This window comes from Salvelinus sp. IW2-2015, unplaced genomic scaffold, assembly GCF_002910315.2.
Source record: "Salvelinus sp. IW2-2015 unplaced genomic scaffold, ASM291031v2 Un_scaffold1606, whole genome shotgun sequence".
NCBI lineage: Eukaryota > Metazoa > Chordata > Actinopteri > Salmoniformes > Salmonidae > Salvelinus > Salvelinus sp. IW2-2015.
Genome location: NW_019943026.1, coordinates 203,480 through 215,108, shown reverse-complemented (window position 1 = coordinate 215,108; position 11,629 = coordinate 203,480). Strand labels below are relative to the sequence as shown.

General features: G+C 44.0%; 1 protein-coding gene across 1 annotated transcript; it reads left to right on the top strand.

The window, feature by feature from the left end:
* Positions 1-205: 205 nt before the first annotated feature.
* On the top strand, positions 206-9,338 carry LOC112071400 (caspase recruitment domain-containing protein 11). Its single transcript, XM_070439380.1, has 3 exons — positions 206-241; positions 7,175-7,323; positions 9,166-9,338. Exons 2-3 carry the CDS (start codon positions 7,186-7,188, stop codon positions 9,307-9,309), a joined length of 282 nt encoding a protein of 93 aa, XP_070295481.1. The 5' UTR covers positions 206-241; positions 7,175-7,185; the 3' UTR covers positions 9,310-9,338.
* The last annotated feature ends 2,291 nt before the right edge of the window (positions 9,339-11,629 follow it).

Sequence of the window (11,629 nt, the reverse complement as noted above, 5' to 3'; positions counted from 1 at the left end):
AGTAGTACTATTGTTGTTATTATTATTGTTATTATTATTATTATTGGTAGTAGTATTGTTGTATTATTATTATTATTATTATTTAGTAGTAGTATTGTTGTATATTATTATATTATTATTATTGTAGTCGTAGTAGTATTGTTATTGTTATTATTATTAGTAGTATTGTTGTTATTATTATTATTAATGTTTATTCTATAACTACACCTGGCCAACCAGGAACTATCAGCCTTCCAGCAGAGTAAAACAATATTATTATTATGGTAGTATTGTTGTTATTATTATCATTATTAGAAAAACAACATATATAGAAATTAGGCCTGGTTCCCTCTGCCAGGAGGCTTCTTCCAGCAACGCTGGTCCTTTACCCAGCAGCCCTGAACCTGGTTCCCTCTGCTAGGATGCTTCTTCCAGCAACGCTGGTCCTTTACCCAGCAGCCCTGAACCTGGTCCCTCTGCTTGAAGGCTTCTTCCAGCAACGCTGGTCCTTTACCCAGCAGCCCTGAACCTGGTTCCCTCTGCCTAGGAGGCTTCTTCCAGCAACGCTGGTCCTTTACCCAGCAGCCCTGACCTGGTTCCCTCTGCCAGGAGGCTTCTTCCAGCAACGCTGGTCCTTACCCAGCAGCCTGAACCTGGTTCCCTCTGCCAGGGGGCTTCTTCAGCAACGCTGGTCCTTTACCAGCAAGCCCTGAACCTGGTTCCCTCTGCCAGGAGGCTTCTTCCAGCAACGCTGGTCCTTACCCAGCAGCCCTGAACCTGGTTCCCTCTGCCAGGGGGCTTCTTCCAGCAACGCTGCGTCCTTTACCAGCAGCCCTGAACCTGGTTCCCTCTGCTAGGAGTCTTCTTCCAGCAACGCTGGTCCTTTACCCAGCAGCCCTGAACCTGGTTCCTCTGCTAGGAGTCTTCTTCCAGCAACGCTGGTCTTTACCCAGCAGCCCTGAACCTGGTTCCCTCTGCCAGGAGGCTTCTTCCAGCAACGCTGGTCCTTTACCAGCAGCCCTGAACCTGGTTCCCTCTGCCAGGAGGCTTTCTTCCAGCAACGCTGGTCCTTTACCAGCAGCCTGAACCTGGTTCCCTCTGCCTAGGAGCTTCTTCCAGCAACGCTGGTCCTTACCCAGCAGCCCTGAACCTGGTTCCCTCTGCCAGGAGGCTTCTTCCAGCAACGCTGGTCCTTTACCCAGCAGCCCTAACCTGGTTCCCTCTGCAGGGGGCTTCTTCCAGCAACGCTGGTCCTTTACCCAGCAGCCCTGAACCTGGTTCCTCTGTCCAGGAGGCTTCTTCCAGCAACGCTGGTCTTTACCCAGGGCAGCCCTGAACCTGGTTCCCTCTGCCAGGATGCTTCTTCCAGCAACGCTGGTCCTTTACCCAGCAGCCCTGAACCTGGTTCCTCTGCCAGGGAGCTTCTTCCAGCAACGCTGGTCCTTTACCAGCACCCTGAACCTGGTTCCCTCTGCCAGGAGGCTCTTCCAGCAACGTTGTCCTTTACCCAGCAGCCCTGAACCTGGTTCCCTCTGCCAGGAGGCTTCTTCCAGCAACGCTGGTCCTTTACCCAGCAGCCCTGAACCTGGTTCCCAAGAGAATTCTTGTCAGTTATCGTCACAGCTGTGTACATTCCCCCTCAAGCAGACAGCAAGACGGCCCTCAAGGAACTTCACTGGACTCAATGTTCACTGGAAACCGTATATCCTGAGGCTGTATTTATTGTAGCTGGGGATTTTAACAGGCTACCTAAATTTTATTAGGACATTGATTGCAGTACTCGTGGAGGTAATACACTCGATCACTGCTTATCTAACTTCCGCGATGCATACAAAGCCCTCCCTTCGGCAAATCCTACCATCTTGCCATCTTGCTCCTACCGTCTTATAGGCAGAAACTCAAACAGGATTTACCAGTGACTAGAACCATTCAACGCTGGTCTGACCAATCGGAACATACCCTTCAAGATTGTTTTGATCTCGCGGACTGGGATATGTTCCGGTCAGCCTCAGAGAACAACATCTATTCGCTGACTCGACGAGTCACTTTATAAGGAAGTGCATTGGAGATGTTGTACCTACTGTGACTGTTAAAACCTACCCTAACCAGAAACCGTGGATGGCGGCATTCGTGCAAAACTGATAGCACGAACCATCGCATTTAACCATGGAAAGAGGTCTGGGAATATGGCTGAATATAAACAGTGTAGTTATTCCCTCCGCAAGGYAATCAGACAAGCAAACTGCCGGTACAGGGACAATGTGGAGTCTCAATTCAACGGCTTAGACAAGAGACGTATGTGGCAGGGTCTACAGGAAATCACGGACTACGAAAAGAAATCCAGCCACGTCAAGGACACCGACGTCACGCTTTCAGACAAACTAAACACCTTCTTTGCCCGCTTTGAGGATAATACAGTGCCACCGTCGTGGCCCACTATCAAGGACTGCCGCCCCCTCCTTCTTTGTTGCCAACGTGAGTAAAACATTTAAACATGTTAACCCTCGCAAGGCTGCTGGACCAGACGGCATCCCTAGCCGCATCCTCAGAGCATGCACAGACCAGCTGGCTGGTGTGTTTAAGGACATATTCAATCAATCCCCATCCCAGTCTGCTGTCCCCACATGTTTCAAAGATGGCCACCATTGTTCCTGCACTCAATAAGGAAAGAATAACTGAACTAAATGACTACCGTCCCGTAGCACTCACTTCTGTCATCATGAAGTGCTTTGAGAGACTAGTCAAGGATCATATCACCTCCACCTTACCGGCCACCCTAGACCCACTTCAGTTTGCATACTGCCCCAACAGGTCCACAGACGATGCAATCTTTATCACACTGCACACTGCCCYAWCCCATCTGGACAAGAGGACTACCTATGTAAGAATGCTGTTCATTGACTACAGCTCAGCATTCAACACCATAGTACCCTCCAAGCTCATCATCAAGCTGGAGGCCCTGGGTCTCAACCCCGCCCTGTGCAATTGGGTTCTGGCCTTTCTGACGGGCCACCCCCAGGTGGTGAATGTAGGAAACAACACCTCCACTTCGCTGACCCTCAACACTGGGCCCCACAATGGTGTGTTCTGAGCCCTCTCCTGTACTCCCTGTCCCCCACGACTGCGTGGCCATGCACGCCTCCAACTCAATCATCAAGTTTGCGGACGACACTACAGTGGTAGGTTGATTACCAACAACGACGAGACAGCCTACAGGGAGGAGGTGAGGGCACTCGGAGGGTGTGTCAGGAAAACACCTCTCACTCAACGTCAACAAAACAAAGGAGATGATCGTTAACTTCAGGAAACAGCAGAGGGAGCACCCCCCTATCCACATCGAAGCGACAGCAGTGGAGAAGGTGGAACGTTTTAAGTTCCTCGGTGTACATACTGAAGTGAGTCACCCACTCAGCGCCTCTTCAACCTCAGGAGGCTGAAGAAATTTGGCTTGCCACCCAAAACCCTGACAAACTTTTACAGATGCACAATCGAGAGCATCCTGTTGGGCTGTATCACCGCCTGGGACGACAACTGCACTGCCCTCATCCGCCAAGGCTCTCCAGAGGGTAGTGCGGTCTGCACAACGTATCACCGGGGCAAACTACTTGCCCTCCATGACACCTACAGCACCTGATGTCACAGGAAGGCCAAAAAGATAATCAAGACAACAACCACCCGAGCCACTACCTGTTCACACCGCTACCATCCAGAAGGCGAGGTCAGTACAGGGGCATGAAAGCTGGGACTGAGAGACTGAAAAACAGCTTCTTATCTCAAGGCCATCAGACTGTTAAACAGCCATCACTAACTCAGAGAGGCTGCTGCACATCGAAACCCAATCACTGGACACTTTAATAAATGGATCAATAGTCACTTTAAACAAGCCACTTTAAAACTTCTAAAGGCTAGGGTGAGACGCTAGAGTCTCACCTCGACAACATCCGGTGAAATTGCAGAGCGCGAAATTCAAAAATACAAAATTCATAATATTAAAACATTCATGAAAATACAAGTGTCATACAACTTTAGCTTAGAATCTTGTTAATCGAACCACTTTGTCAGATTTACAGGCTTTACGGCGAAAGCATTTTGTCAGATTTACAGGCTTTACGGCGAAAGCATTTTGTCAGATTTACAGGCTTACGGCGAAAGCATTTTGTCAGATTACAGGCTTTACGGCGAAAGCATTTGTCAGATTTACAGGCTTTACGGCGAAAGCATTTTGTCAGATTTACAGGCTTTACGGCGAAAGCATTTGTCAGATTTACAGGCTTTACGGCGAAAGCATTTTGTCAGATTTACAGGCTTTACGGCGAAAGCATTTTGTCAGATTTACAGGCTTTACGGCGAAAGCATTTTGTCAGATTTACAGGCTTTACGCGAAAGCATTTTGTCAGATTTACAGGCTTTACGGCGAAAGCATTTGTCAGATTACAGGCTTTACGGCGAAAGCATTTTGTCAGATTTACAGGCTTACGGCAAAAGCATTTTGTCAGATTTACAGGCTTTACGGCGAAAGCATTGTCAGATTTACAGCTTTACGGCGAAAGCATTTTGTCAGATTTACAGGCTTTACGGCGAAAGCATTTTGTCAGATTTACAGGCTTTACGGCAAAGCATTTTGTCAGATTTACAGGCTTTACGGCGAAAGCATTTGTCAGATTTACAGGCTTTACGGCGAACAGCATTTCAGATTACAGGCTTTACGGCGAAAGCATTTTGTCAGATTTACAGGCTTTACGGCGAAAGCATTTTGTCAGATTTACAGGCTTTACGGCGAAAGCATTTTGTCAGATTTACAGGCTTTACGGCGAAAAGCAGTTTTCAGATTACAGGCTTTACGCGAAAGCATTTGATTGTCTGAGGACAGCGCACCGCATACATTCAGCATAATCATATTTTCCAAAGCAGCACGGGCCTCACAAAATACGAAATAGCGATAAAATAAATGACTTACCTTTGAAGATCTTCATGTGTTGGCAATCCAAAGTGTCCCAGGAACACAATAAATGGTTGTTTTGTTCGATAAAGTCACTCTTTATATCCCAAAAACTCAGTTTTGTTGGCGCGTTCTGTTCAGTAATCCACTGGCTCAATGGCGTTCAAGACATGCAGACGAATACATCCTAATAGTACCGGTAAAGTTCGTCAAAACAAGTCAAACGATGTTTCTAATCAATCCTTAGGTTGTCAAATATCTATATAATCGATAATATTTCAACCGGACAATTCAATAGAAAGGAAAAAGGCCTCAGAGCGTGCTCACAGTCATGCGCGTAAACCAGTAGTGAAAATGGACACTTGCCAAAAAGTCTTATTCTTGTTTTTTTTCTTCAAAAAACAAGCCTGAAACCATGTCTAAAGACTGTTGACATCTAGTGGAAGCCATAGGAACTGCAATCTGGGAGCTATTCCTTTCATTGTTCCATAGCAAAGCATGGAGGTAAAAAAAAATCCCATTTCCTGAATGGATTTTCCTCAGGTTTTCACCTGCCATATCAGTTCTGTTACACTCACAGATATTATTTTAACAGTTTTAGAAACTTGAGTGTTTTCTATCCAAATCTACCAATTATATGCATATCCTAGCTTCTGGGCCTGAGTAACAGGTTAAAAACAGGTTCAGCCCCTGAGAGTCTGGGCATGCCAGACTCTCCGAAATTCAGGATACTGTCCCCTAGCCTTATGAAGTAACTAACTTTGGCCTTCCGGATAGCCTGAGTGCACTTATTTCTCATTTGCCTGAACGAGTCAGCCTGAGTATTCGTGTGCCGAGCAATTTGCCAAATGGAATTCTTGAGGAGGTGTAACTCTGCCAGATCACTGTCAAACCAGGGGCTGAACCTGTTTTTAATTCTCATTTTCTTTATGGGTGCATATTTGTGAACGATACCACTGAAAATATCAAAAAAGAAGGTCCAAGCGTTTTCTACAGAGGGGATCAAGCTGATTCTATACCATTTTACAGAGGCCAGGTCATGAAGGAAGGCTTGTCCATTAAAGCTTTTTAGCAAGCGTCTATGACAAGTCAGGACAGGTCGTTTCACTGAGCAGCCATTACGAACACAGGCTGTAAAACAGTGATCACAAAGGTCTTTACAGAAAACACAACGTCAGTCAATCTGGAAAAATGTAAAAACTTTGAAAGTTTATTCAAGTGCATTCGCAAAAAACATCAAACACTATAATGAAATTGACTCTCACGAGGACCGCCACAGGAAAGGAAAACCCAGGGTTATCTCTGCTGCAGAGGACAAGTTCATTAGAGTTACCAGCCTCAGATTGCAGCCCAAATAAATGCTTCACAGAGTTCAAGTAACAGACACATCTCAACATCAACTGTTCAGAGGAGACTGCGTGAATCAGGCCTTCATGATCAAATTGCTGCAAAGAAACCACTACTAAAGGGCATCAATAATAAGAAGAGACTTGCTTGGGCCACGAAACACGAGCAATGGACATTAGACCAGTGGAAATCTGTCCTTTGGTCTGATGACAAATTTGAGATTTTTGGTTCCAACCGCCGTGTCTTTGTGAGACGCAGATGAACGGTTGATCTGCGCACGCGTGGTTCCCGTCGTGAAGCATAGAGGAGGTGTAATGGTGTGGGGGTGCTTTGCTGGTGACACTGTCATGATTTATTTAGAATTTAAGGCACACTTAACCGGCATGGCTACCACAGCATTCTGCAGCAGTATGCCATCCCATCTGGTTTGCACTTAGTGGGACAGGACAATGACACAACACACCTCCGGGCTGTGTAAGTGCTATTTGATCAAGGAGAGTGATGGAGTGCTGCATCAGATGACCTGCCCTTCACAATCACCCGACCTCAACCCAATTGAGATGTTTTGGGATGAGTTGGACCGCAGAGTGAAGGAAAAGCAGCCAACAAGTGCTAAAAATATATGGGAACTCCTTCAAGGCTGTTTGAAAAGCATTCCAGGTGAAGCTGGTTGAGAGAATGCCAAGAGTGTGCAAAGCTGTCATCAAGGCAAAGGGTGGCTACTTTGAATAATCTTAAATATAAAATATTTGTTTGGTTCCTACACTTGTTTGGTTACTACATGATTCCATATGTGTTATTTCATAGTTTTAATGTTTTCACTAATATTCTACATTGTTGAATATAGTAAAAAAAAAAACTTGAATGAGTAGATGTGTCCAAACTTTTGACTGGTACTGTATATTCCAGGATACAACAAGATGAAGGAAGACAGGAACAACTATAATGATGAGCTCCTAAGGGTGAAGGATGAGAACTACAAGCTGGCCATGCGGTATGCAACGCTCAGCGAGGAGAAGAACATGGCTGTGATGAGGAGCAGGGACCTGCAGCTGGAGGTACACACACACACACACACACACACACACACACACACACACACACACACCACACCACACACACACACCACCACACACACACACCACACCACACACCACACACACACACACACACACACACCACACACACACACACACACACACACACACACACCACACCCACACCCACACCCACACCCACACCCACACACACACACCCACACCCCACACCCACACCCACACCCAACACCCACACACAAAATCTCTCTTTGTGAAGATTGACAGCTTCAGTCCCTCTGTATATCAGACTAAACAAGGTAGAGGAGGAGTGTAATTAATATATATTATTATATTAGATTGACCAGCTGAAACACAGACTAAACAAGGTAGAGGAGGAGTGTAATTAATATTATTATTATTATATTAGATTGACCAGCTGAAACACAGACTAGACAAGGTAGAGGAGGAGTGTAATAATATTATTATTATTATATTAGATTGACCAGCTGAAACAGACTAAACAAGGTAGAGGAGGAGTGTAATTAATATTATTATTATTATATTAGATTGACCAGCTGAAACACAGACTGACAAAGGTAGAGGAGGAGTGTAATTAATAGTATTATTATTATATTAGATTGACCAGCTGAAACACAGACTAACAAGGTAGAGGAGGAGTGTAATTAATATTATTATTATTATATTAGATTGACCAGCTGAAACACAGACTAAACAAGGTAGAGGAGGAGTGTAATTAATATTATTATTATTATATTTAGATTGACCAGCTGAAACACAGACTAAACAAGGTAGAGGAGGAGTGTAATTAATATTATTATTATTATATTAGATTGACCAGCTGAAACACAGACTAAACAAGTAGAGGAGGAGTGTAATTAATATTATTATTATTATATTAGATTGACAGCTGAAACACAGACTAGACAAGGTAGAGGAGGAGTGTAATTAATATTATTATTATTATATTAGATTGACCAGCTGAAACACAGACTAGACAAGGTAGAGGAGGAGTGTAATTAATATTATTATTATTAATTAGATTGACCAGCTGAAACACAGACTAACAAGGTAGAGGAGGAGTGTAATTAAATTATTATTATTATATTAGATTGACCAGCTGAAACACAGACTAAACAAGGTAGAGGAGGAGTGTAATTAATTATATTATTATTATATTAGATTGACCAGCTGAAACACAGACTAGACAAGGTAGAGGAGGAGTGTAATTAATATTATTATATATTAGATTGACCAGCTGAAACACAGACTAAACAAGGTAGAGGAGGAGTGTAATTAATTGTCACGTTCCTGACCTGTTTTCCTTTTTCTTGTATTATTTGTTGGTCAGGGTGTGAGTTGGTGGGTTTGTCTATGTGGTATTTTATGTTGGGATGTTGTGGCCGGCCGGGTATGATTCTCAATCAGAGACAGCTGTCAATCGTTGTCCTGATTGAGAATCATACTTAGGCAGCCTGGGTTTCACTTGTGTTTTGTGTGGGTGTTTGTCTTCCGTGTAGTCGTTGTGCCACACGGGACTGTTTGTCGGTTTTCTATTGTTTTTGTTTCACTATAGTGTTCAGTTCGATGCTAAAAATATGGACACTAACCACTCCGCGTATTGGTCCGATCCTTCTCGCCTCTCCTCGTCCGAAGAGGAGGAATTAGAAAGCCGTGACATTAATATTATAATTATTATATTAGATTGACCAGCTGAAACACAGACTAAACAAGGTAGAGGAGGAGTGTAATTAATATTATAATTATTATATTAGATTGACCAGCTGAAAACACAGACTAAACAAGGTAGAGGAGAGTGTAATTAATATATTATTATTATATTAGATTGACCAGCTGAAACACAGACTAAACAAGCTGAGAGGAGAGTGTAAGATGGAGAGAAGACAGAGTCTGAAACTGAAGAACGACATCGAGAACCGACCCAGAAAAGAACAGATCTTCAAACTGGAGAGAGAGAACGAGTTCTGAAGATCAAACTGCAGGAGCTGCAATCTATCATACAGGTACCCAACCCTTAACCCTAACCCTTAACCCTAACCACTACCCTTAACCCCTAACCCTTAACCTTAACCCTAACCCTTAACCCTTACCCCTAACCCTTAACCCCCAACCCTTAAACCTTAACCCTTAACCACTACCCATAACCCTAACCCTAACCCTAACCCCAACCCCTAACCCTTAACCTTAACCACTACCCTTAACCCTAACCACTACCCATAACCATAACCCTAACCTAACCCTTAACCCCTAACCCTAACCCTTAACCACTACCCCTAACCCTAACCCCTACCTTAACCCCTAACCCCTAACCCTCAACCCCAACCCCAAACTCTTAACCCTAACCCTAACCCTAACCCTAACCCTAACCCTAACCCTACCCTATAACCCCTAACCCCTAACCCTCAACCCCCAACCCCAAACTCTTAACCCTAACCCTAACCCTAACCCTAACCCTAACCCTAACCCTACCCTTAACCCTTAACACATAACCCTTAACCCTTAACCCTTAACCCAACCCACCCTAACCCCAAACCCCTAACCCCTAACCCCTAACCCCTACCCTTAACCCTAACCCCTACCCTTAACCCCTAACCCCTAGCCTTAACCCTTAACCTTAACCCTTAACCCTGCCCTTAACCCCTACCTCTACCCCTACCCATAACCCTTAACCATTAACTCTTAGCCTATAACCCTTAACCCTTCCACCTGACTGATTTATTTATTTAACTTTGGGAATCCAAATTATGCATTCAAGTGTGTGTGGTGTGTGTGTGTTGTGTTGTGGTGTGTGTGTGTTGTGTGTGTGTGTGTGTGTGTGTGTGTGTGTGTGTGTGTGGTGTGTGTGTGTGTGTTGTGTGGTGTGTGTGTGTGTGTGTAGCCAGGCCTCTGCCTGCGTCTTACAAGGCGATCCTGGACATTCTGGAACACGACCGCCAGGAGGCTTAGAAGACCGACAAGACCTGGTCAACAGACTGTACAACTGCATGAAAACGGCAGGCTGAGAGCTACGAGACAAGGTTATATAGTGTTATATAGTACTATAGTAGTATTACGTCAACCTGCATGAAGAATACGCAGGCTGAGAGCTACGAGACCAAGGTATTATAGTAACTTATAGTAGTATTACTGTACAACCTGCATGAAGAGATACGGGCAGGCTGAGGAGCTACGAGACAAGGTTATTATAAGTATTATAGTAGTATTACTGTACAACTGCATGAGAGATACGCAGGCTGAGGAGCTACGAGACAAGGTTATATAGTAGTATTATAGTAGTATTACTGTACAACCTGCATGAAGAGATACGGCAGGCTGAGAGCTACGAGACAAGTTATTATAGTAGTATTATAGTAGTATTACTGTACAACCTGCATGAAGAGATACGCAGGCTGAGGAGCTACGAGACAAGGTTATTATAGTAGTATATAGTAGTATTACTGTACAACCTGCATGAAGAGATACGGCAGGCTGAGGAGCTACGAAACAAGGTTATTATAGTAGTATTATATAGTATTATAGTAGTATTACTGTACAACCTGCATGAAGAGATACGACAGGCTGAGGAGCTACAGAGACAAGGTTATTATAGTAGTATTATACTGTATTTACTGAAGCATACCTGATGACGAGTTAATATAGCGAGAGCAGGTCACCTGAGTAGCCAAAAAGCTACCCGTAGAGCATGCAAGGTATGAATGTAGAATAAGCTGACCTAGGTACTTGAAAGAGTAGACGTTACATTACTGTACAACCTGAACATAGAAAGGATGTATACGGCAGTGTAGAGTTACTACGAAGAGACGAAAGGTTATAGATATTAGGTAGTAATGATAAGTGGAGTATACGTTACTAAACCTGCATGAATATGATACCACTGCAGCTGACAGAGAGAACGAGACTAAGCTTAGTATAAATAAAATAATTATAAAGTAGTAATACGGTAACACAGCCTGCTTCCATGAAAGATACACCGCAGGCTGAGCTACAGACTAAGGGAGGTTAGTTATAGTAGTTAAGTGAGATAACATTTATATCAATTACCGCTACAACCTGCATGAAAGAGATATGCATGCCTGAGCGGAGGCTACGAACAAGAGTCTACATAATAGAATAGTAGATATATAGAGTAATTACTGTACAACGCATGCACGAGAGATACGCAGCTGAGGAGCTACAGACAAGTTATTATAATAGTATGATATTAATAGTTGTAATGTGGATTTGACATCTACCACCTGCCATGAAGATAGACTTATACTGCAAGACGAGAGCTACGAGACGAGTTAAG

Coding starts and splice junctions, on each gene's coding strand:
- LOC112071400 (XM_070439380.1), top strand. CDS start 7,186: ATGAAGGAAGACAGGAACAACTATAATGATGAGCTCCTAAGGGTGAAG. Junction 7,324..9,165: donor GCAGGGACCTGCAGCTGGAG/GTACACACACAC, acceptor TTATTATATTAG/ATTGACCAGCTGAAACACAG.